The sequence below is a fragment of the Limanda limanda genome, chromosome 17 (assembly GCF_963576545.1).
Source record: "Limanda limanda chromosome 17, fLimLim1.1, whole genome shotgun sequence".
Classification (NCBI taxonomy): domain Eukaryota; kingdom Metazoa; phylum Chordata; class Actinopteri; order Pleuronectiformes; family Pleuronectidae; genus Limanda; species Limanda limanda.
This window is the reverse complement of record NC_083652.1, coordinates 24,292,577-24,314,500: the sequence shown is the minus strand read 5'-3', so window position 1 is coordinate 24,314,500 and position 21,924 is coordinate 24,292,577. Positions and strand designations below refer to the sequence as shown.

Here is a 21,924-nt window from a genome sequence, read left to right as displayed (position 1 = left end):
TGAAATCTTCTCCTGAGAGAAACAACATGGACGTGTTCTGTTTCTGTGAAGAGAAGTCGGAGGTTTTCAGATCTGAAGCGTCTAATTTAAGTCCAAGTGTTTTTCTCTCTCTCTCTCTCTCCCTCTCTCCCTCTCTCCCTCTCTCTCTCTCTCTCCCTCTCTCTCTCTCCTCCCACTCCTCCTCTCCACATGTCTTGTCGAGAGCTGGTTGCTATGTGAACAGGTGCTAAAGAGCCTCTTATGAAACGGCGCACACACACTACATATGTGTCTATACAATACACAAACACGGAATAACAACAAAAAGTGTTGCACTAAGGTCGTCACACACAGGAAGTCGGACGAGAGAAACCTGCAGCTCCGAGAGGTCGAGGAGGAGGAGGAGGAGGAGGAGGAGGAGGAGGAAGGTGAAAGCAGAGACGTGGGCAGCTTGTTCACTTCATCTCTTCTTGGAAAGAGGAAAAGCAGAAATGTCCTCCCACACGCTGCCTCACCGACACTTTACCTTCACTTTCTTCTTCTTCTTCTTCTTCAGTGTATACATTTTTGACTCCAGGGTTCAAACAGACGTCACTCAACATCGAAGGACGCTGCAGGTTACCATGGAGACCACAGTATGAAACCTCTGAGGATTGGTCCATGTCCCAGAACCAGAACCATGTGTGTGATCACACACACACCGGACCTCTGGCAGGAGCTGGAATCGGGCTTCACATGGAGGAGGCAGGGTTTGTGACCTATACTGCAGCCACCCACCAGGGGGCGACTCAAGTGATGATAATGCGACTGTGTGAAGTCCCCACAACATGAGTAGGACTGGAACACAAACACACACAACACAGGACAGACTTGTGAGGACCTGATTCAGTAGAAATGTTGTTGACATTGTTTCACCGACTCGAACCTGCAACAACACGTCTGCTCCTGAGAGGGTGTTCACTTCTAGACAATCAGGTTCAGTCTCAAAGACACACACGCACACACCCTCACGCACACACCCTCACACTCACACACACACACACACACACACCCTCACGCACACACCCTCACACTCACACACACACACACCCTCACTCACACCCTCAGACATACACTCACATTCAAACAACAACAATAACCTCAGTCGTCACAGTGTGTGCGTGTGTTTTGTGTGTGTGTGTGTGTGTGTGTGTGTGTGTGTGTGTGTGTGTGTGTGTGTGTGTGTTACTAACATCCTCAGGTTGTGTTCAGTCATCACTGAGGAGACCTCATGTTCTGAGCTGTTTACACGGATCAACACCATGAGGTTCTCTGTGACGTCTCCAACTTTCTCACGTGGTCGTGTTGTTTGTGTGGCAGCTCATCACTGGCTCAGTGTTTTGTGTATATTATTATCAGTGTGTGTAAAACAATAAATACACAAAAAGTTGTCCGACCGTTTTATAAAAGAGGAATAAACCCTGTCAAAACTTCCTCACACACGCACGCATGCACAGACACACACACACACACTCGCACACACACACACACGCACAAACACACACACACACACACACTCGCACACACACAGACACACGCACACACACGCACACACATACACACACACAGCAGCGTTTAGTCTCTGATTTAGAGGCTGGAAGCTCTGCCAGGCGTAACCATAGAAACAGGAGGAGTGTGGGCGGGACCTCAGTTTGGTTTACAGGCGACAGATCTCATGATGCAGTCGAGCTAACGTTAGCTCAGTTCTGATGATAAGGTTAGTTGGTGTTAGTGACATGTTTTCTCCATGTTGTATGTTGCTATGGTTACTATGGGGTGGGAGGGGCCTGGAAGTTGTGCTCGTTCAAATTCTCACGTTCTCTCTCTTTTCAAAAACCTCCCGACTGTGACGTCAAACATGAAGAGACACACACTGCAGCAGCTTTATGATGCGTGTGTGTGTGTGTGTGAGTCTGTGTGTGAGTGTGTGTGTCTGTGTGTGAGTGTGTGTGTCTGTGTCTGTGTGTGAGTGTGAGTGTGTGTGTCTGTGAGTGTGTGTGTGTGAGTGTGTGTCTGTGTGTGAGTGTGAGTGTGTGTCTGTGTGTGTGTGTGTGTGTGTGTGAGTATCTGTGTGTGTGTCTGTGTGTGAGTGTGTGTCTGTGAGTGTGTGTTGCAGCTGGATGTGGGTCAGGCTCTGGCTCTGCAGTAATTAAATATGAAGTACGGTGTAATTTCCCAGCTGCTGAGACAGAAACACCTCGGACGTGTCTTCAGACTCGTCCTCACCCGAGGACGAGTCTGAAGACACGTCCTCACCCGAGGACACCACGTCTCTCTGCTCATGTTCATCATGTTTCCACACGTCTGAACTTGTGATCATCGGCTGCTTGATGTTAAATAAATCAAGAGAATCTTCCTACGTTCATAATTACAAACACGTCCGAAGCCTCTGAGTTGATTAAAGGCTCGTTATCGACTCACGCAGCAGCTGGACCTTCAACCAATCACAGCAGAGAGATGTTGTCTTGTTGGCTCAATGTGGATGCTAATCAAATTAGGCTCCGCCTCCCTCAGAGGCAGCAGTGGGACCAGTTCACTTCACTGGCGTCTTTCATCCCAACCTATCCCAGGATGCATTGCATCTCCACTTCCTGTTGGAGTGGCGTGCTGCCACAGTAGCGACGCCCCGCCCACACATGCACTGCTCATGTGAAGGAGGTCGTGTCAGCGACCTATGCTGCAGCTGGCCACCAGGGGGATCACCTAATTTACAGCTCTGTTCATGTGGCGGTGGCTGAGTGAACCAGGTTGACCAGGGAGAGGGGATTGGCTAAGCTGAGAATTGTCGGCCAATCAATTCTCCTCCGATTCAAAAGTCAGGGGGGGGGGGGGGCAACACAAGAGACGTTACCGAGCTGCAACCGGACAAATTACCTGATATATGTTTGTAGTTCAGTTTTTGTTTCACCTGGTCTCTAAATAAAACGCTGGAAAGTGAACGGTTAGTCTCTGGCTGCTGTGGTGAGACCCTGGTGGCCACGCCCACTTCAGCAATTTGCTAACAAACACAACGTCAGCTGCAGGAGGTGAAATCACTTCCCAGGAGCGTGAGTGAGAAACGACTCTGTCCGTTGAGGAACCTGTGCGTCGGGTTTGCAGGTAATAGCCCTCGAGCGTCTTCACACCTGAAACATGCAGCTCGACCGGACGAGTTAGAAAAGATCTTCAGCTAGCGACAGGTCACGTGACTCGCTGCTCACGCAGGTTTCAGGGGAGTGACCTGACAGGCGACCAGATACGACCCAACCCGACTCTCACTTGGTTCTGAACAAATATTTCCTTCTTACTTTTTTCATTTAGCGAGCGACACGATCAGAGTTTGTTGATAAAAACTAAAGCGGCTCCAGAAAGTGAAGCCAGTAGTAGTGCCTGAAGCTGTCTTCTGTGTAGTGACCAGCAGGGGGCGACTCCACTGGTAGTTTCTATAGAAAGTGACTTCTCACTTTATAACGTCAGTAAACATTCAGGAGTTTCTGTCTCAGTCTCTAGTTTCAAGTCTTCTTCAAACAGCTGATGATCATTTAGTGAATTATGATCATTAAGAGGGGGGGGGGGGTCGAAGTGCTAACTGCTCTAACGGAGGAGGAGGAGGAGCGCTCACTCTGCTGCTACTTCTGGAGACAGAAACTAAAATATCAACATGAGACGAGCACATCTGATCCACTGGATTTATACAGATTCAGACTTGTGTAGAATTCATTAATTTAAACAGTTGCTGTTAAAGAATCCATGACATCACTTCTGTTCTGATTATACATTAATATCCAGAAACATATTGATGACAGGCTATAGTCTTATAAGTTATTAATTATTCAGCAAATGAAAGGTGTTTGCATGTCAGCCAACCCCCCCCACCGCCCCCACACTCTTTATTATTAATGAGAGTTTTACACTTTAACCTGCTCCTTTTCATTTGGTCGGATCATATTCACACAGGTCAGAGGTGCTGAGTCGGATGTGTCACCGTACCAACAGATGTTACTTTTTAATTTAGAATATGAAAACATAAATATGAAACTGTTCTTGCACACAAAGAGTGAAAGAGGAAGAGGATGTTTCACTCTGTTGGATTTGTTAGAGCTTCTCTCTTAACTCTCTGACAGGAAGTGACAGGAAGTGACAGGAAGTGGCAGCGGCGTGCAGACACACAACCCGACTCCGGTCAGTGACGCAACTGACGCAACTAACGCAACTGACACAAGTGACACAACTGATTTCACAGACACATACGTTTGTTTTTTACTCAGTGAGATTCTTCACTGAACCTCTTAAGGTTTTTGTTCAAATATTTTAATTCAATTAAAACTATAATTTTTAATTCTATAATTTTGTATTTGTTGATTTGATTTTCCATAGTCTTTTCATTTGAGATCTTTCTCTCTTTCTTAGCATACAGTATATATATTCACATATTCATATTAATGTGTAAATGTTGAATAGCCTCATGTTTTTCTATCGTGTTTTTCTTGATCTGTGTTTCTGAAAATATGGAGCGCACACGCACACACAGACAGACACACAAACACACACACACACACACACACACACACACACAAACACACACACACACACACACAGATTCCTGCAGGAACACATACGCATGCCTGCCCACCCACTTCAGCTGTAATAAGCAGGCTGCGTTTCTGAAAGAGGTCGGCAGCGATTATGTAACCACTGGATCTCACACACACACACACACACACGCACACGCACACACACACACACGCACACACACACGCACACACATGCACACACACACACACACTCACACACAAAGAGGCTGCAGGAACTGTTAGAACAGTCAAATGAAAACAGGCTGAATATTTCCTCTCAGAAACCATAGATGATAAACATGTATCTGTTCTCTGCAGACAGAAGATGCTCAATCATTTTCAGTCTGAATTCATCTGCTTATTATCATCTAGTTCATCATTAAATATCTGTTTGGTCTATTTTAAAGCAGCAGAGCCAATGATGATTTCTGCTTTCTACATTAACAGTTTTATATCGTTCCTGTGACATGAAGCAAAGAATGTGAAGCTTCATGATGACGAGCAGATCATAGAGCGTGTGGAGCAGCTGCTCCAGGCTCGTGCTGTGGACCCGGACAGGTGAGCTGGATCCGGGCCGGTGAGCAGGACCCGGGCCGGTGAGCCGGACCCGGGCCGGTGAGCCGGACCCGGGCCGGTGAGCCGGACCCGGGCCGGTGAGCCGGACCCGGGCCGTGGAGCTGGACCCGGGCCGGTTAGCCGGACCCGGGTCGGTGAGCTGGACCCGGGCCGGTGAGCTGGACCCAGGCCGTGGAGCCGGACCCGGGCCGGTGAGCAGGACCCGGGCCGGTGAGCAGGACCCAGGCCGTGGAGCCGGACCCGGGCCGGTGAGCAGGACCCGGGCCGGTGAGCAGGACCCAGGCCGTGGAGCCGGACCCGGGCCCGGGCCGGTGAGCTGGAGTCGGGCCAGTGAGCATAAGAAGCTCTTACAGTTTGTTTGTGACATCGCTTCAGTTTCCTCCTGAAGGCTTCAGGTGGAAACTGAAGGCGTCAGGTTCTCCACGTCGAGGAGTGATAGAGTGTGACGGAGGAGCAGAGGAGTGAATCTGCAGCCGTGATGAACTCTCTAAAAACAGGTTTTCATGATCTGGTTTTCATCTAGAATAAAATCATATTTACAGCAGTCATTGTTTTTGCAGCAGAAGCTGACGCCTCGGTTCTTCTCCCTCGTGAGGCTACAGCAGAGGTCAGAGGTTAACTCCGGCCGTCGCACACATGCACACGTGATTCGCTGTGACTTCCTGATGATGTCATCACAAACCATCGTCTCTAAATCCACTCGTGTAAAACCCGGAGCCGGTAGCGTGGCTCGGACCGAGCTACTTTCCCTCCGGTCCCTGGGGACAGAATCTCCCATGTGACCTGGTCTCTTACCTTTGCAGTGCACGTAGCGTTTCCCCCCCACGCTGTCCAGCACCGTGAGGGTCAGGTTGTCGGGGGTGTCGGGGTGAAGAGGAGTCCCGCCTCCTCCTCCGCTCTCTGTGATCAGACTGGCCTCGGAACTCTGCTCGTCGCTGGACAGGGACGGACTGCGGACGTCTCCTCCTCCAGAACCAGATCCAGAGCTGTAAGCGCTGCTCGGCGCCGGGCCGGTCCCGCCCGCTGAGGGCCAGGGGGGGGGCTCCTCACTGTCAGGGCTGCAGGGGCCAGAGAAGGTAAAGCTTTAATCACGTGTCTCCGGTAAACAGAGGAACTGTGGAGGGAACTGTCGTAACAACAAGAAACAAAAGAACTGCTGGAAACCGTTTGACTTCGTAGATAATCAGTCACGAGTGAACGGAGCAGAACGAGTGTGACGGACAGGTGAGTCGACCAATCAGCTGAGAGACCAACAGAATGATGGGATGAGCATCTTCAGATCTGAAACCACCTCCGTCCACATGAGCGTTTGAAACCTGTGTCATGTGATGTAAACAGGAAGTAGATTGTCTCCTCTGCAGTCGGTTCCTAGTAACAGAAACTCCTCTGAAGGAGGAGCCGGACCCATAGATTTATATATGAATACTAGATGTCTCGTCTGCGTTGCCGGGCCAACGGAGTCGAACGTCCGCACATGGCGGCCATCTTGCTACAGGCAGCTCGCTCACCCATAACATTGTGTTGGTAGTGGTAAATAACCATAACTTGCTCAATTTTCAACCGATTTTTAAACGGTTTGGTTTGTTATAAACGTCAGAGATGTAGTTATGACACTGCATACTTATGAATAATTATGTTATTTTCTAAAATGCAAACCAAACCGTTTAAAAATCGGTTGAAAATTGAGCAAGTTATGGTTATTTACCACTACCAACACAATGTTATGGGTGAGCGAGCTGCCCCGTAGCAAGATGGCCGCCATGTGGTGACGTCCGGCTCCGTCGAACGAGACATCTAGACTTTATATATAAAGCTATGGCCGGAACAACGAGGTGGAAGTGTAACTGACAGGAAGTGCTACTGACAGGAAGTGCTACTGACAGGAAGTGCTACTGACAGGAAGTGTTAGCGACGCTTCATGTTGATCGCTGCTCGTTGAGTCATGTGACGGAGGAGAACCAATCAGGAAGAGAACGTCTGCGTCATCGTTTCTAATCGTCTCAGTTTCTGTTCGTCCAGAATAAATCGCAGCTCCGGAGTTTTTAAGCTAAGACGAGACCAGCGAAGTGTTTATAAACTTTTCTGTTTTAATGCGTCTGAATTTCCAAAGTAGTGTGAGTGCCAGGTGTAACCATAGCAACAGCAATGCCTTTTAAAACTACAGTGTCACCGTGTGGATGCAGCGGCTGACAGGGGGCCGCAGGGGGCCGCAGGGGGCCGGCCAGCTCAGCCTGCCCCTTCTGCTAATGTACGACCCCCCCCCCCTATCGAAGGGTCAGTGTGTAGAATGTAGTGACATCTAGTGGTGAAGTGTCGTGTTGCAGCTGAACCTACAACAACTCAAAAGATCCAGGTACCTGAACACCTCTCGAGCCGGCCCCCCCTCTGGGGACGTCTCCCTGAAGAACGGGACCACCCGGGACAGACTGGCCCTCCGCCGGGAGGCTCCGCCCCCCCCGCTGGCCTTGTCCGCCGCCCCGCCCACGAAGCCCCCGGCCCGGGTCAGCGCGGTGGTCTGCTTCTTCAGGAACTTCTCCAGGGGCTTCATGCCCGCCGGCATGGTGGGGGGGCGCGAGAGGGGGGGTGATGGATGAGGGGGGGGGGGGCTGATGGTGCAGAGACTGCTTGGAGGAGGAGCTGTAGGAGGCGGCAGGTGGTGCTACATCCTCCGGCCCTGCAGGTGTGAAGCTCCGCCAGGCGTCTCAGGAGGAGGAGGAGGAAGAGGAGGTGGAGGTGGAGGAGGTGTAGGAGGTGGATGAGGAGGTGGAGGTGAAGGAGGAGGAGGTGGAGGTGGTGAAGGTGTAGGAGGTGGATGAGGAGGAGGAGGTGGAGGAGGAGGAGGAGGAGGTGAAGGAGGAGGAGGAGGAGGTGGATGAGGAGGAGGAGGAGGAGGATGAGGAGGTGGATGAGGACGAGGAGGTGGATGAGGAGGAGGAGGAGGTGAAGGAGGAGGAGGAGGAGGTGGATGAGGAGGAGGAGGAGGAGGATGAGGAGGTGGATGAGGACGAGGAGGTGGATGAGGAGGAGGAGGAGGAGGATGAGGAGGAGGAGGTGAAGGAGGAGGTGGATGAGGAGGATGAGGAGGAGGAGGAGGAGGAGGAGGAGGAGGAGGAGGAGGAGGAGGAGGAGGAGGAGGAGGAGGAGGAGGAGGTGAAGGAGGAGGTGGAGGAGAGAGCTTCTCTACCCCGTCTGTCTCTGTCGGTTCACTGCGGGTCTCCCTTCAACACAAACCCCGGTCCCTCGGTCCTCCGGTCCTCCGGTCCTCCGGTGCTCCGGTGCTCGGTCCTCCGGTCCCCCGGTGCTCCGGTGCTCGGTCCTCCGGTCCCCCGGTCCTCCGGTGCTCGGTCCTCCGGTGCTCCGGTGCTCGGTCCTCCGGTGCTCCGGTCCTCCGGTGCTCGGTCTTCCGGTCCCCCGGTCCTCCGGTGCTCGGTCCTCCGGTGCCCGGTGCTCGGTCCTCCGGTCCTCGGTGCTCTGGTGCTCGGTCCCCCGGTCCTCCGGTTCTCCGGTCCTCCGGTCCTCCAGTCCCCCGGTCCCCCGGTCCTCCGGTTCTCCGGTTCTCCGGTCCCCCGGTTCTCCGGTTCTCCCCCGCGGCCTCGGCCTCCTGCTGCCCGCTCTTCGCGCGCTCTGCCTCGGCCTCCTTCCCTCGAGCCTCGGCCCCCTGGCGGTGGAACCTGGGATGTGAAGCCGTGTCGAGGTGCTGTTCTCCGGCCTGAGTCCCGCGGCAAGGCGCTGCTTCCTCGGAGGCTGGTCCGGTGATGAGCGGGTCGACCGTCCGTCACAGGTTCGATCCCCCTCACACCTGGAGGAGGAGGAAAACCCGCCTGGCGCGGTGCGTTCGAGGACCGTGGGACTTCTGAGCAGCGGAGGGGGGAGGAGGGAGGAGCAGGAGGGGGGGGGACATTGCGGAGGCCCCCCCCTGTTAAATTAGTGAAATGAATCGTAACGCCCCCCCACAGCCCCGCCCCCCCGGGCTGATCTGCTGCAGCTGCTGGATCTTGACAGACCAGCACGTGCGCATGCGTGTGCACGTTCACTTCCAGAGCTGACGACAAAAAATAAATACTTTCATGATCATAAACACAAACACACATAGTGTATAGTGTATATATATTTATATATATGTTTCTCTGTTGCCGTGACGATGGTTCAGTTATCTTGTAGAAGAAGTAAACGCTGAGTCAGCAGGAGAGATCATGTGATCAATACTGACACAAACACATCAATACGTTTGATAAAGATCCATCACTTGTCTGAAGACATCAAACACAACAACAGGACATTTACACAAAGTTAACACAACAAGGTGAATCATTTGTATCTGAAGGAGAACATTTTGAACTGTGATGTTTTCAGATGTTTGTTGGTTTTGTGATGTTAGAATCCGGTTTGTGTGTTTTTCTTGGTGATGAAGTGATCATCGTGTGTAGCAGTCAAACTGTTTGTCAACATGTGACTGTTGATCCAGAGACACATGACCCCACGTTGATGTGTTGGTCATTGTGTGAGTGTTGTAACCTGAACAGGTCTGTGAACACACACAGACACACACTACCTATCTTCCCCCTGCAAACAGGACTGCTCCCCCTGGAGGACACATGCTGCTGTCATGTGACACTGTTCAATAAATAAAAGAAAACAGCGGAATGATCCTTTTATCACTTTGTGTTCATTCTCTGAGCTGATTGGCTGCGGCTGCTGTCAATCAGTTTACATAAGCTCCACCCCCTCCAGGTCATACATATTCTATTAGAGAAGCAGGTGTGTGTGTGTGTGAGTGTGTTAGAGTGTGTGAGAGAGAGAGAGAGAACATAACAAAGACGGGGGGGGGGGCAGGAAAAGTAGAAAACGATGAAAACACATTGATCGTCAGTTATAATCTTTATTGATCCTCTGAGTGGACGACAACGTTCAACACATACTACACATCTTCATCCTCTTCGTCACAGTGAACTGTCGGGTCAGCTCAGGTCAAAGGTCAAACACGTCTTTAAACAGCAGCTCGCGCTCAACACAGGAAGTAGATTCATAAAAAAAATAACCACGAAGGAACATCCAATCAGAACAGTCGATCAACACATAACAAATGAATCAAACCAGACTGACACTGCCCCCTGGTGTCTGGCTGCAGTATAGGTCATAAACCTCCTCCTCCATGTGAGCAGATGGGACATGGACATAAACAAATAATCAAAGAAGACGCTTAATATGTTTGTCAAAGATGTTTCTGTCATTTCAGTTCTTATCTCACTGATGTTTGTTCAAGTGTTTCTGATCAGTTTGGTTATAATATATTTGACTTCATGAACACTGCTGCACTTGCACTGCATTTTAGCTTCATTTATTTATATATATGTATATATAATATTGAAGGAGATGTGTTATTAACAGTCTGAGTCGTGTGATGCTACGATCCATCACGACGTCTCCTCAACCCAACACGTCCATCATTCATGAGCTCACCTCGTCTGGTGGAAAGAGCTTCAACTTTATTTCAGAAAGAAAAGTTTATAAAGGGTTTTGTGAATTATAACCCAAAGTTCAAAAGAATATTGACATTAACGTAGTTCAAAATAAAACTTACAGCATCTCAAACCGACAGGAAACAGACGAGAGCCTCGGTAAGCTAACCATGGATACATCCCAAAAGAGAAAAGTCTGGGAGGAAAATAGAGAGTTTAATTCTGCGTGGACAGATTCATTTGCTTTCACTGCCAACGATGCAGGTTTACCTGTATATGCTTCATGTGGAGAGGAATTGGCAAACAACAAAACATGTTTAAAGACATTTCCAGAGCAAGCTCACAGCATCTGCTGAAAAGTGTCAAGCTGGAGAGGAGCAGAAAAAGCAGAGTTCTGTGTTTCATTTATTTCAAAGTCGGCCTACACATGTATTTTGCTCTCCTCTTCATAAGAGTTTGGTGTTTTCCTTTTTTGTAACACGTAAAAATAGCAATAAAATAAAAATAAAAAATGTCATTGTTGTTCTATAATTTTATAAATGCAACAAACTTTTTTTTTTATATATATTTAACAGATTGAACTTGCGGGAGGAGGGGAAATGTTTTCTCCAGGTGCTCCGGCTTCATCTCACAAACACATGCAGATTACAGGTTGTGTAGATTGGAGACTACACACAAGCTGCTGCTGCTTCAGCCTCTGGATCCTCAGGACACAGCTCAGCCTCCGTCCACACACACTGTCCTCTTCACACTCACCTCCACTTAGATCTCCCCCCACCTGTTGAGAGAAGAAGACATCAGTGTCACAGAGACTCACTTCATCAGCTGTGAGTCAGTGATGCAGCTCATCCAGTAGAAAGAGCAGCAGGGACTTCAGTCCTGTTCAGAGGTGGAGCAGCTTCCTCTCTGCTTCATGTTCACGTGTTGGAATGAACACGCTAAGAGCTCAGTGTGTGTCCTCTGCATGTCAAAGTGCAGAGTGGACACCTGAGAGGTGGATTTACTGCTGTTACAGGTGAAGACATGTTTCACTGTGTGTTGATGAACATCTGCTTCTGACAAACTGGGACCAGATGAGACAGATGGACCTCAGCAGAGGTTCTGCTCTGTAGAAAGAGCTCCTGGTTACCATGGTGATGAGAAGAGGCTTCAGTCCCACTGATCTCAGAGCTGTGACAAAGATCCACCTGATCAGTTCTTCACTGATGAAGTGAGAGGACAAACTGTCTCAGATCAGATGAAGACGACCAGATGGTCCAGCTTGTGTAAGTTACAGCGCCCCCTGGTGGCATCTGGTAAAATATATTACGTGACCACGACATAATAACGTGTGAACGAGATAAATAACTCGAGGCCACGAGATCTGAATCTGTTGTTTACTAACAAGACGAGTGGAAGACAAGAAGACACACACTGTCTCACTGTCTCTGAGGACACACATTGTCTCACTGTCTCTGAGGACACACATTGTCTCACTGTCTCACTGTCTCTGAGGACACACATTGTCTCACTGACTCTGAGGACACACATTGTCTCACTGTCTCTGAGGACACACACTGACTCTGAGGACACACACTGTCTTACTGTCTCTGAGGACACACACTGTCTCACTGTCTCTGAGGACACACACTGTCTCTGAGGTCACACACTGTCTCACTGTCTCTGAGGACACACACTGTCTCACTGTCTCTGAGGACACACACTGTCTCTCTGTCTCTGAGGACACACACTGTTTCACTGTCTCTGAGGACACACACATGGACCTGTCTCCAGGAAGCTGACTGAGGTCATCTGGTGTTCGGGGACAGGATGAGTCTGGAGACATTGAGATGTTCTGGGTGAGTTAGAGATCAACTGAACCAACCAGACGTTGATTTAAACGTCTCTTATCCGTCCCTTTAAGGAGAGTGTGCACCACACAACAGTGGAGAGTCACTGTGGTCAGTGGGCGGAGCTTCTATACGGGTTGATCTCCAACTTAACCTGGAGCAGGTTAGCCGTTCATCAGAAGTTACCATGGTGATTTACCTCGTTAAGAAGTGGACGAGCTTCGTAGGACTGAACAAACTAAACCTGAAGTTCACCTGATAACCACAAATCCTGCTTGGTAGCACAGACCCTGGATCTGTGATACTGACTGTGTTTAGTAAAATACTGATGAAAGCAGCGTGGACTGACTCCACCCATCTACTGACCTCAGAGACTCCAGTCGACAGGTTGGACTCTGCTGTAGATCAAGCAGCTCCTTCACTCCTGAGTCCTGCAGGTTGTTTCCTCTCAGATCCAGTTCTCTCAGATGGGAGGGGTTTGACCTCAGAGCTGAAGCCAGAGAAGAACAGCTGATCTCTGTCAGTCTGCACTCCTTCAACCTGGATAAAGAATTAAACTTAACTGTAAATGAAACTGAGTTCATGTGTAAAAATAACAGACACATATTCATATCAGCACAGACTCATAACGTGGAAGATAAATATGAAATTAGACATGTTGGACTAAAAACGAGTCCTGATTCAGTACAAATAGATTATTTGGACCCGGTCTCTGTCCTGCAGATCAGTTTAGGAAATCCAGAACTAAACTCAGTGTTTTAACAAGTAGCTGAATATTTAAAATGTCACAGATTAATTAATGAATTGATTCACGTTATGCATAAAGAGGAATTATGTTAAATTATGATTAAATGAGATAAATTGTGTATAAATGCTGTTTTATAGATATGAGATCTACAGAAGTCAGTCAGTGAACTGACATCAGAGTCTCCAGTCGACAGGTTGGACTCTGTAGAAAACCACACAGCTCCTTCACTCCTGAGTTCTGCAGGTTGTTCCAGCTCAGATGCAGTTCTCTCAGATGAGAGGGGTTTGACCTCAGAGCTGAAGCCAGAGAAGAACAGCTGATCTCTGTCAGTCCGCAGTCAAACAACCTGGATAAAGAATAAAACTAAACTGTAAATTAAACTGAGTTCATGTGTGAAAATAACAGACACATATTCATGTGAGCACAAACTCATAACATGGAAGATAAATAAGAAATCAGACATGTTGGACTAAAAACGAGTCCTGATTCAGTACAAATAGATTATTTAGAACCGGTCTCTGTCCTGCAGATCAGTTTAGGAAATCCAGAACTAAACTCAGTGTTTTAACAAGTAGCTGAATATTTGAAATGTCACAGATTAATTAAAGAATTGATTCACGTTATGTATGAAGAGGAATTATGTTAAATTATGATTAAATGAGATAAATTGTGTATAAATGCTGTTTAATAGATATGAGATCTACAGAAGTCAGTCAGTGAACTGACCCCAGAGTCTCCAGTCGACAGGTTGGACTCTGTAGAAAACCACACAGCTCCTTCACTCCTGAGTCCTGCAGCTTGTTGTTATTTAGAACCAGTTCTCTCAGATGAGAGGGGTTTGACCTCAGAGCTGAAGCCAGAGAAGAACAGCTGATCTCTGACAGCCAGCAGTTAATCAACCTGGATAAAGAAATATGAATATTAGAATGTGTCCTCCTGTTGTTGTGGATCGTCATCATGTCAACACAGACTCTCAACATGCTGCTGACCTCAGTCCAGTCTGTGACCTGAAGATAAATATCAGATCAGACATGTTGGACCATTGTTTCATTCATCAGCTTCTTCTCTGTGTGTTGGTCACTGAGCTGGTTTGTGTAATTAAACACTGTTTAAAGTAGGGACGGCTCCTGATGTCACTTCCTGTTTGTTTCTATACTTATCAACTGTCCAACGTGTTTCAATAAGAATGTGTCTTATTTTGAAAACCTGAGGAGGACGAGTGCTCGGCCTCAGTCCACATGTTATTTACTGAGACTTTCTCAGTGATCAGGAGCAGGTGAGTGCAGGTGAATGGAGTTGATGAGGTGGACGTGACTGACAGGCTGGGTGAGGGACAGATGACTGAGGGACAGTGAGCAGAGCAGAACTGAGACAAGTTAAATAAATAATGACCCAATAAGAAAGAAAGTCTGAAAAGTGAAGAAGGATTTAAGGACCATAGAGTCTCCAGTCGACAGTTTGGACTCTCCAGTCCAGAACACAGCAGCTTCACTCCTGAATCCAGCAGGTCGAATACAGTCAGAACCAGTTCTCTCAGATGTGAGGGGTCTGACTTCAGAGCTGAGGCCACGACTTCACAGTGAGTCTCTGAGAGTCCACACCAACCGAGTCTGTAATTAAAGAAAATATAAAATCTGTGAGAATTAAATCAGAAAACACAACATTCATACAAAACGTGATCATGTGACCCTCACCCTGGTAAATCCCCTCTTTGTTAAAAACTCCTCAAGAGAATCCTTTCAGATTTGGTTCAAGCTTCATTCAGACTAACAGAGGAACTCATTAGATTCAGGTGGTCAGAGGTCAAAGGTCAAGGTCACAGAACATGTTCATGGCCTCTTGAGTCTCAAGTCTGTCTTTAGGGGATTTCTTCACATTTTGACTCAAAGAGAAAGTGATTAAATTTTATATATGGATATATATATATATTATACATATGGTTATATATATGTATAATAATAATCTCCCTTGGACCCCACATGGTCGTATGTCTGAATCCTCAAACGAGTTGTTCTCATATGTACATAATAATAATAACTTTATTACACACCCACCCACACACACACACCGCCCCCCCCACACACACCGACACACACACACACACACACACCGACACCGACACACACAAACACACACTCACACACAGACACACACACTCTCACACACACACAAACACACACACACACACACACACACACACACACACACACACACACACAGACACACACACACACACACACACTCACACAGACACACACAAACACACACACTCACACACACACACACACTCATACACACACTCACACACACACACACACACAAACACACTCACACACACACACACACACACACACACTCACACACACACTCACACAGACACACACACACACACACCAACACACACTCACCGAGCCTTCCTGCAGTTCCTCACAGCTGGGATCAGTCTCCCTCGACCCTGTTCTGATGTGTTGAACTTCATCAGGTCAAACTCATCCAGAACCTCCTCTGACATCTGCAGCATGTAGGCCAGAGCTGAGCAGTGGATCCCAGAGAGTTTCTCCTTTGATCTGTTCTCTGACGTCATGAACTGTTTCATCTGCTGATGAACTGAGTGGTCGTTCATCTCAGTCAGACAGTGGAAGATGTTGATGCATCTGTCAGCAGAAATGCCACGACTCTCCATCTCCTTCAGGTTGTTGATGACTCTCTGGATGATCTCTGGATTGTTCTCTGTCCGACCCAGCAGGCCTCCTAAGACTCTCTGGATGATCTTTGGTTTGTTCTCTGTCCGACCCAGCAGGCCTCCTAAGACTCTCTGGTTGGACTCCAGACTGAGGCCGTGAAGGAAGCGAACAAACAGGTCCAGATGACCATTTGTACTGGTGAGGGATTTCTCCATGGTTCTCTTCAGGAGGTCATCCAGGGAGAAGGTACTGTCTGTGTCCTCGCATGTTCCCAAGAAGTTGTTGAGTTCTTTTGTGTTCCTCTTGGTGTAACAGTGGAACATGTAGACTGCAGCCAGAAACTCCTGAATGCTCAGATGAACAAAGCAGTAGACTGATTTCTGGAAGATCACACACTCTCTTCTGAAGATCTCAGTACAAACTCCTGAGTACACCGAGGCCTCTGGGACATTAAGACCACACCGCTCCAGGTCTTCTTGGTAGAACATGATGTTTCCTTCCTCCAGATGTTTCAGAGCCAGCCTCCCCAGCTTCAGGAGAACATCCCTGTCAGCCCTCTTCTTACCGTACTTGTTGTTCTTCCTCTTTGTCTGAACCAGCAGGAAGTGTGAGTACAGCTCAGTCAGGGTCTTGGGCAGCTCTCCTCTCTGGTCTGTGGTCAACATGTGCTCCAGAACTGTAGCACTGATCCAGCAGAAGACTGGGATTTGACACATGATGTGGAGGCTCCTGGACGTCTTGATGTGTGAGATGATTCTGCTGCACAGCTCTTCATCACTGAATCTCCTCCTGAAGTACTCCTCCTTCTGGGCGTCAGTGAAGCCTCGTACTTCTGTGACCCTGTCGACACATGCAGGAGGGATCTGATTGGCCGCCGCAGGTCTGGAGGTTATCCAGACGAGAGCCGAGGGAAGCAGATTCCCCCGGATGAGGTTTGTCAGCAGCACGTTGACTGATGACCTCTGTGTGACCTCAGACACAAGCTTCCTGTGGTTGAAGTCCAGAGAAGGTCTGCTTTCATCCAGGCCGTCAAAGATGAACAAAGGTTGACAGACAGCGAGCGTCTCTGCCGTGAGCTTCTGTAACGCTGGATGGAAAACACGGAGCAGCGTGAGGAGACTGTGCTGCTGGTCCTTCACCAGGTTCAGCTCCCTGAACGAAAGCACAGTCAGCAGACCCACATCCTGGTATTCTAAACCCTCTGCCCAGTCCAGAGTGAACTTCTGCACCGAGAAGGTTTTTCCAACGCCAGCGACGCCGTTGGTCAGGACGACTCTGATGCTGCTCTGCTGGTCAGTGGAGGCTTTAAAGATGTCGTGGCACCTGATGGGAGTGTCATGGAGGATCTTCTTCTTGGAAGCCGTCTCAAGCTGCCTCACCTCATGTTGAGTATTAACCTCTTCACTCTGTCCCTCTGTGATGTAGAGCTCAGTGTAGATCCTGTTGAGGAGGGTTCTACTTCCTGTTTCATCACTTCCTTCAGTCACATGTTCACATCTCCTCCTCAGACTGAGCTTATGTTCATCTAAAACCTCCTGAAGACAACGATCTGCTGAAAGACAAGAAACAATGTCAGAGACAGAGAATCTGAGAATCTGCTGATTGTTTTCATCAGATACAGAAAAACTACAGAAAATAAAAGCTTTTTAACTTTGTGCTTTTCTAACGATGTTAAATATTGATGCTGTATGAACGAACAAAGTAAACCACATGTGCTGTTGTCAGAGGTGAAGACATCAGCAGACACATGTACAGTGCTGCTCTGACCGGCTGTCTGACCTCCAGCTCCTGTTCTGGATCTTTGTCCACACTGGGGACACAGGGAGTCTCCTGAAGAACCAGACTGGTCCCAGAATGAGGTCCACTGTCTGAAGAACCAGTGTGTGGTGGAGACTGGATCCTTCAGGACGTCCTGACACGAAGCACAGCAGGACGACTGCTCCTCCTCAGAAACATGACTCCTCTTCCTCTCCCTGTGAAGACATGTCCTGATAACTCACATGTCACAGTCACAGGTTGTCATCACTTCTGTCAAGGAGGTTTTGTTTTCACCCAGTATGTTTGTGCGTTGGTTGGTTCGTTAGTGGGATTATAAAAAACAACAGATTACCAGTAAACTTGGTGGAAGGTTGTGGTCTGTGAACCAGATGGGGGGGGGTCCTCTTTCATAGACATGTTCAGAGGACTGATGTTTAGCAGTGTGTGGAATTTGATGCAGATCCAAATCAAAATAAGTTTCTAGTGGATTTCAAAGTGGTTTCATAAGGAGCGTGTTGGTTCTTGGTGGAGGTCTGAGCTCTTTGAGTGATTCTGAGAGATTAGTCACCAACTTCAATGAAGCTGTATCCTAATGCAGGGGCCACACTAGAGGAAACTAGATCCTCTTCAGAGCAGGTCCCAGTAGAAACAGTCTCTTACTCTGTGTGTGAGGGTCCAGGTTCATTACTGAAGCATAGAGGAGGATCCATGGACTGGTCACTCTTCAGAGACAGACAGCTGGACCCTGGAGACTCTGCTCTCAGTCTCTGGTCCTGACCTCTACAAACACAAACATGTTTTTATTCAGAACACATCATTCACTGGTTCATTCTCTGAGGATTCAGTTTGGAGCTTCACATGTTTGTAGCAGGTCTCTTACTTTGTGTGTGAGGGTCCAACTTGCTCTGAAGTGTCCTCGTCCATGTTGCACCGGGCCGGCTGCGGCTCAGTTGTGGTTCAGGCCGCGCTGCTCTTCTAGATATTCAAGGTCTGGTCTATTTCCTTCTGGTTCTGCGCTCAGTTTACAGCAGAACTCAGTGAAATGATCTTTCACACCAGTTTCAATGTTTATCTGTTGAAAACGTCACAAACACAAATATTTGCAACTTCCTGTCGCCGACCCATTTCAAAATAAAAGCACTTCATCGTTTCTGTCGACTGAATCAATTCATTTTTATTGTGAAATAGATGCATGGTCTCTCTCTCTCTCTCTCTCTCTCTCTCTCTCTCTCTCTCTCTCTCTCTCTCTCTCTCTCTCTCTCTCTCTCTCTCTCTCTCTCTCTCTCTCTCTCTCTCTCTCTCTCTCTCTCTCTCTCTCTCTCTCTCTCTCTCTCTCTCTCTCTCTCTCTCTCTCTCTCTCTCTCTCTTGAGGACATTACTATCGAACGCAGCAATGCGCAGGTCGTCAAATGTCTCCATGTCTGTTGATGGTTTGAGACATTTGACCAAGAATGTTTCCGCCATTTGTATTGCACTCTCTGTTAGCTGTGGACAGTTGACATTGAGAATCAGAGAAGAGTTGTCTGGTTTGTGGACAGTGTTCAGAGCTGCAAGTTTAGTTAAATGTTGCTGGTTGTATCACAGCCAGTCAGCGCATGTAGTGCTGGGAGGAACCTTGCTGGACAGCCATGTGCTCTGCTATGACCTCAGGTCACTATGGCTGCCTAGTAAACTTTTGTTGAAAAAAAAGTTGGAGGTGATGACAGCAATATTTAGAACAGCTAGGAAATGTAAGCTTTTAAAGTTTAGGTTAATAAATAACTAGCGATTCCTGTATGTTGCTAGTTTATGTAATAGGTAATAGTTGTAACTTTTTTTAGCCATTTTATTTATATCAAATCAGAATGCTTACACTCTTCTATGACCTTATAATCATGGTCATTGTGAACATTGTGATCACCTCAGAAAATCTGTAGCTTCAAGGGTTTATGTACGCATATATAATGAGATATCGCCTCATTTGCATATTTTAATATTATTTTTTAGACAAAGTGTAAAACCAAAAGTATTTATCTTTATATGAACATTAACCTGGTAGAAATTGATGAGGATATATATAAAGTAGAGCTGTCAGTTTAACGCCTTATTAACGGCGTTAACGCAAACCCATTTTAACGCCGTCAATTTTTTTAACGCGAGTTAAAGCAGAGCTGCAGCTTCAGTATCTGTGTTCGGATCCAGTCTGACCTGCTCTCGCTTTTTGTTTTAATATTTCGCCAACTAAAATATATATTTTTAAGCTATTTTAGCGTCCCTCGCTTACACAGGACACGGAACTTCTTCGTGGTTTAGTAGCTTTTATAATCCTCTACACGAACATGTGCACTTCTCACTTGCACACATCAACAACACTTCACTTCCTCATTGAGCCCCGATCCAACCCCATCCTATTGGTCCAAACAGTCACATGTTCCACCCCGAACCCTTCACTGACCCTCAGACATCAGAGCGCTCCTTCAACACAGTGTTTTACTGAACATACGTCAAAACCAAACATAAACATAAACCCAGTCCGTTACACTATTAGGCTGCAGCTATATGGTTTTATTTATTTAAAAATAGGGTACTTCTAATTTCATACATTTTCCACAAATATGGGGAGGACTCAAATAGCCCTACAAAGTTCTGTGTTTAATTTATTTCAAAGTAGGCCGACACTAGCCTGTGTATTTTGTTTGTTTGTTATATTGTTGCTTGTCTGTTTGAGTAGCTGGCTGAAAGCAAAGAAGTAGTAGGCTTACCTTTTATTGGTAACCTAACTGTTATGGTTCATTGTTTCTGAAATAAGAGGCCTGACTGCTATGTTCACAGCAAACTTGAAAAAGATAAAATATTAAGCCATGGTTTAACTGCACTATAGGCTGAGTCCTTGTTTACCTGAAATGTGCACTTTATCATTTTTTTTGTACCGCCCTGTTTGGCAATGTTGTTTTTCAATAAAATAAAACATTTGCATAAAGCAAGCCAATCCGCTTTTCCATGTTGATAAGAGCATAAAAACGAAAAAAAATTATGGAAAAAAAACAAATGAAGGGATATTTAGAATAAATAAAAATTTGCGATTAATTGGGATTAATCGCGAGTTAACTATGACATAAATGCGATTAATCGCGATTAAATATTTTAATCGTTTGACAGCACTAATATAAAGGGGAAAAAAAGTCCCATTCACCTGTAGTGTAATAATAGTGTCACCTATAGTGGTCATTTTCATGACTTTCGTCCCGGATAGAGATTTTGTCACACATCCCACGTTGTTCAGTGGGGTCATATTAGTCTATAACAGTTGAGATATTCTCCGGTAAATGAAGCGCATACAAATCTTCCCCAGGACCTGTACTATTGGACCCTCCTGTCTTCCTCCCCACTGAAGAACTCCCGGAGCCATCAGCGGAACCCGTCATTCTGCTTTCTCCAACTTAAATAAACACCCTTGAACGCACCACCCTTTTTGGCTCTGTGTTGCCTCAGCTCCTCTCGAGACCTCAGCCGTCACAGCACAGCCATAAACAAACGTTGAATAACAATAATGAGCATTGTGTGTGTGTGTGTGTGTGTGTATGTATGTATGTGTGTGTGTGTGTATGTATGTGTGTGTGTGTGTGTGTGTGTGTGTGTGTGTGTGTGTGTGTGTGTGTGTGTGTGTGTGTGTGTGTGTGTGTGTGTGTGTGTGTGTGTGTGTGTGTACTCACACCTCAGCCAGTGAGTCCAGAGCTTTACTGGGATCCACAGTGAAGACTCTCCACTGGTTGGTGACCACTGCTGTAACGTATGATTGTGAAAACACGTTGTGTTATTAAACACTTGATGAACAGATGAAGATAAAAAAGTGAAGCTGTGAGTTAACTCTGTTAATTAGTCCTTTGAAGGCTCTTTGATCCAGACCTGCTGTTCACATCTGTCTCTGGATCCAGTGAAAAACACTGACTGTAAAATAATATGAGTGAATAATATAAATGTTGATGAACACTCACCAGCCTCAGACTTCACGTCTCCTGCGTCTGCTGCTTGTTGTTAGAACGAGTCTGAACACTTTCACTTCCGCTCTGCAGTTACAGGAAATCACATGCCTCTGTGTGTGTGTGTGTGTGTGCGTGTGTGTGTCTGTGTGTGTGCTCTGCAGTTTGTACAGATTGGAGCTGGGAGCAGCGAACCAGAACAAGAGGAACACTTCAGGTCCAGATGTTTGAAGAACATGGAGCTTCTTTACTACACTTTGCTTTTAGCTTGACTTTAAAACACTAATGACATCTTCAAAGAGATCTATCTCTATCAGGAGAAGTGACCACGAAGAAGAGC

General features: G+C 47.2%; 2 protein-coding genes across 2 annotated transcripts in view; both read right to left on the bottom strand.

Annotated features, from left to right (window-relative positions):
• The window catches only part of rapgefl1 (Rap guanine nucleotide exchange factor (GEF)-like 1), a 17,127-nt gene extending 9,420 nt beyond the window's left edge, over nucleotides 1–7,707 (bottom strand). The window contains exons 1-2 of the mRNA XM_061090516.1: nucleotides 7,505–7,707; nucleotides 5,943–6,205 (exon numbers count right to left, since the gene is read on the bottom strand). Of these exons, the coding sequence (XP_060946499.1) occupies nucleotides 5,943–6,205; nucleotides 7,505–7,707 (466 nt within the window). The remainder of the gene's footprint in view (nucleotides 1–5,942; nucleotides 6,206–7,504) is intronic.
• Nucleotides 7,708–10,006: 2,299 nt separating this feature from the next.
• On the bottom strand, nucleotides 10,007–21,666 carry LOC133023303 (NACHT, LRR and PYD domains-containing protein 3-like). The gene is made up of 11 exons (XM_061090302.1): nucleotides 21,600–21,666; nucleotides 21,320–21,387; nucleotides 18,506–18,697; nucleotides 18,286–18,405; nucleotides 17,647–17,840; nucleotides 15,592–17,419; nucleotides 14,620–14,793; nucleotides 13,910–14,083; nucleotides 13,356–13,529; nucleotides 12,802–12,975; nucleotides 10,007–11,384 (listed from the first exon to the last, which is right to left on the bottom strand). The coding sequence occupies exons 3-11, from the start codon at nucleotides 18,547–18,549 to the stop codon at nucleotides 11,369–11,371; spliced, it is 2,898 nt and encodes a 965-aa protein (XP_060946285.1). The 5' UTR covers nucleotides 18,550–18,697; nucleotides 21,320–21,387; nucleotides 21,600–21,666; the 3' UTR covers nucleotides 10,007–11,368.
• Between the last annotated feature and the right edge of the window lie 258 nt (nucleotides 21,667–21,924).

Coding starts and splice junctions, on each gene's coding strand:
- LOC133023303 (XM_061090302.1), bottom strand. CDS start 18,549: ATGGACGAGGACACTTCAGAGCAAGTTGGACCCTCACACACAAA. Junction 17,841..18,285: donor CCTGGACCCTCACACACAGA/GTAAGAGACTGT, acceptor ATGTCTTCACAG/GGAGAGGAAGAGGAGTCATG. Junction 12,976..13,355: donor TGTCGACTGGAGACTCTGAT/GTCAGTTCACTG, acceptor TTCTTTATCCAG/GTTGAAGGAGTGCAGACTGA.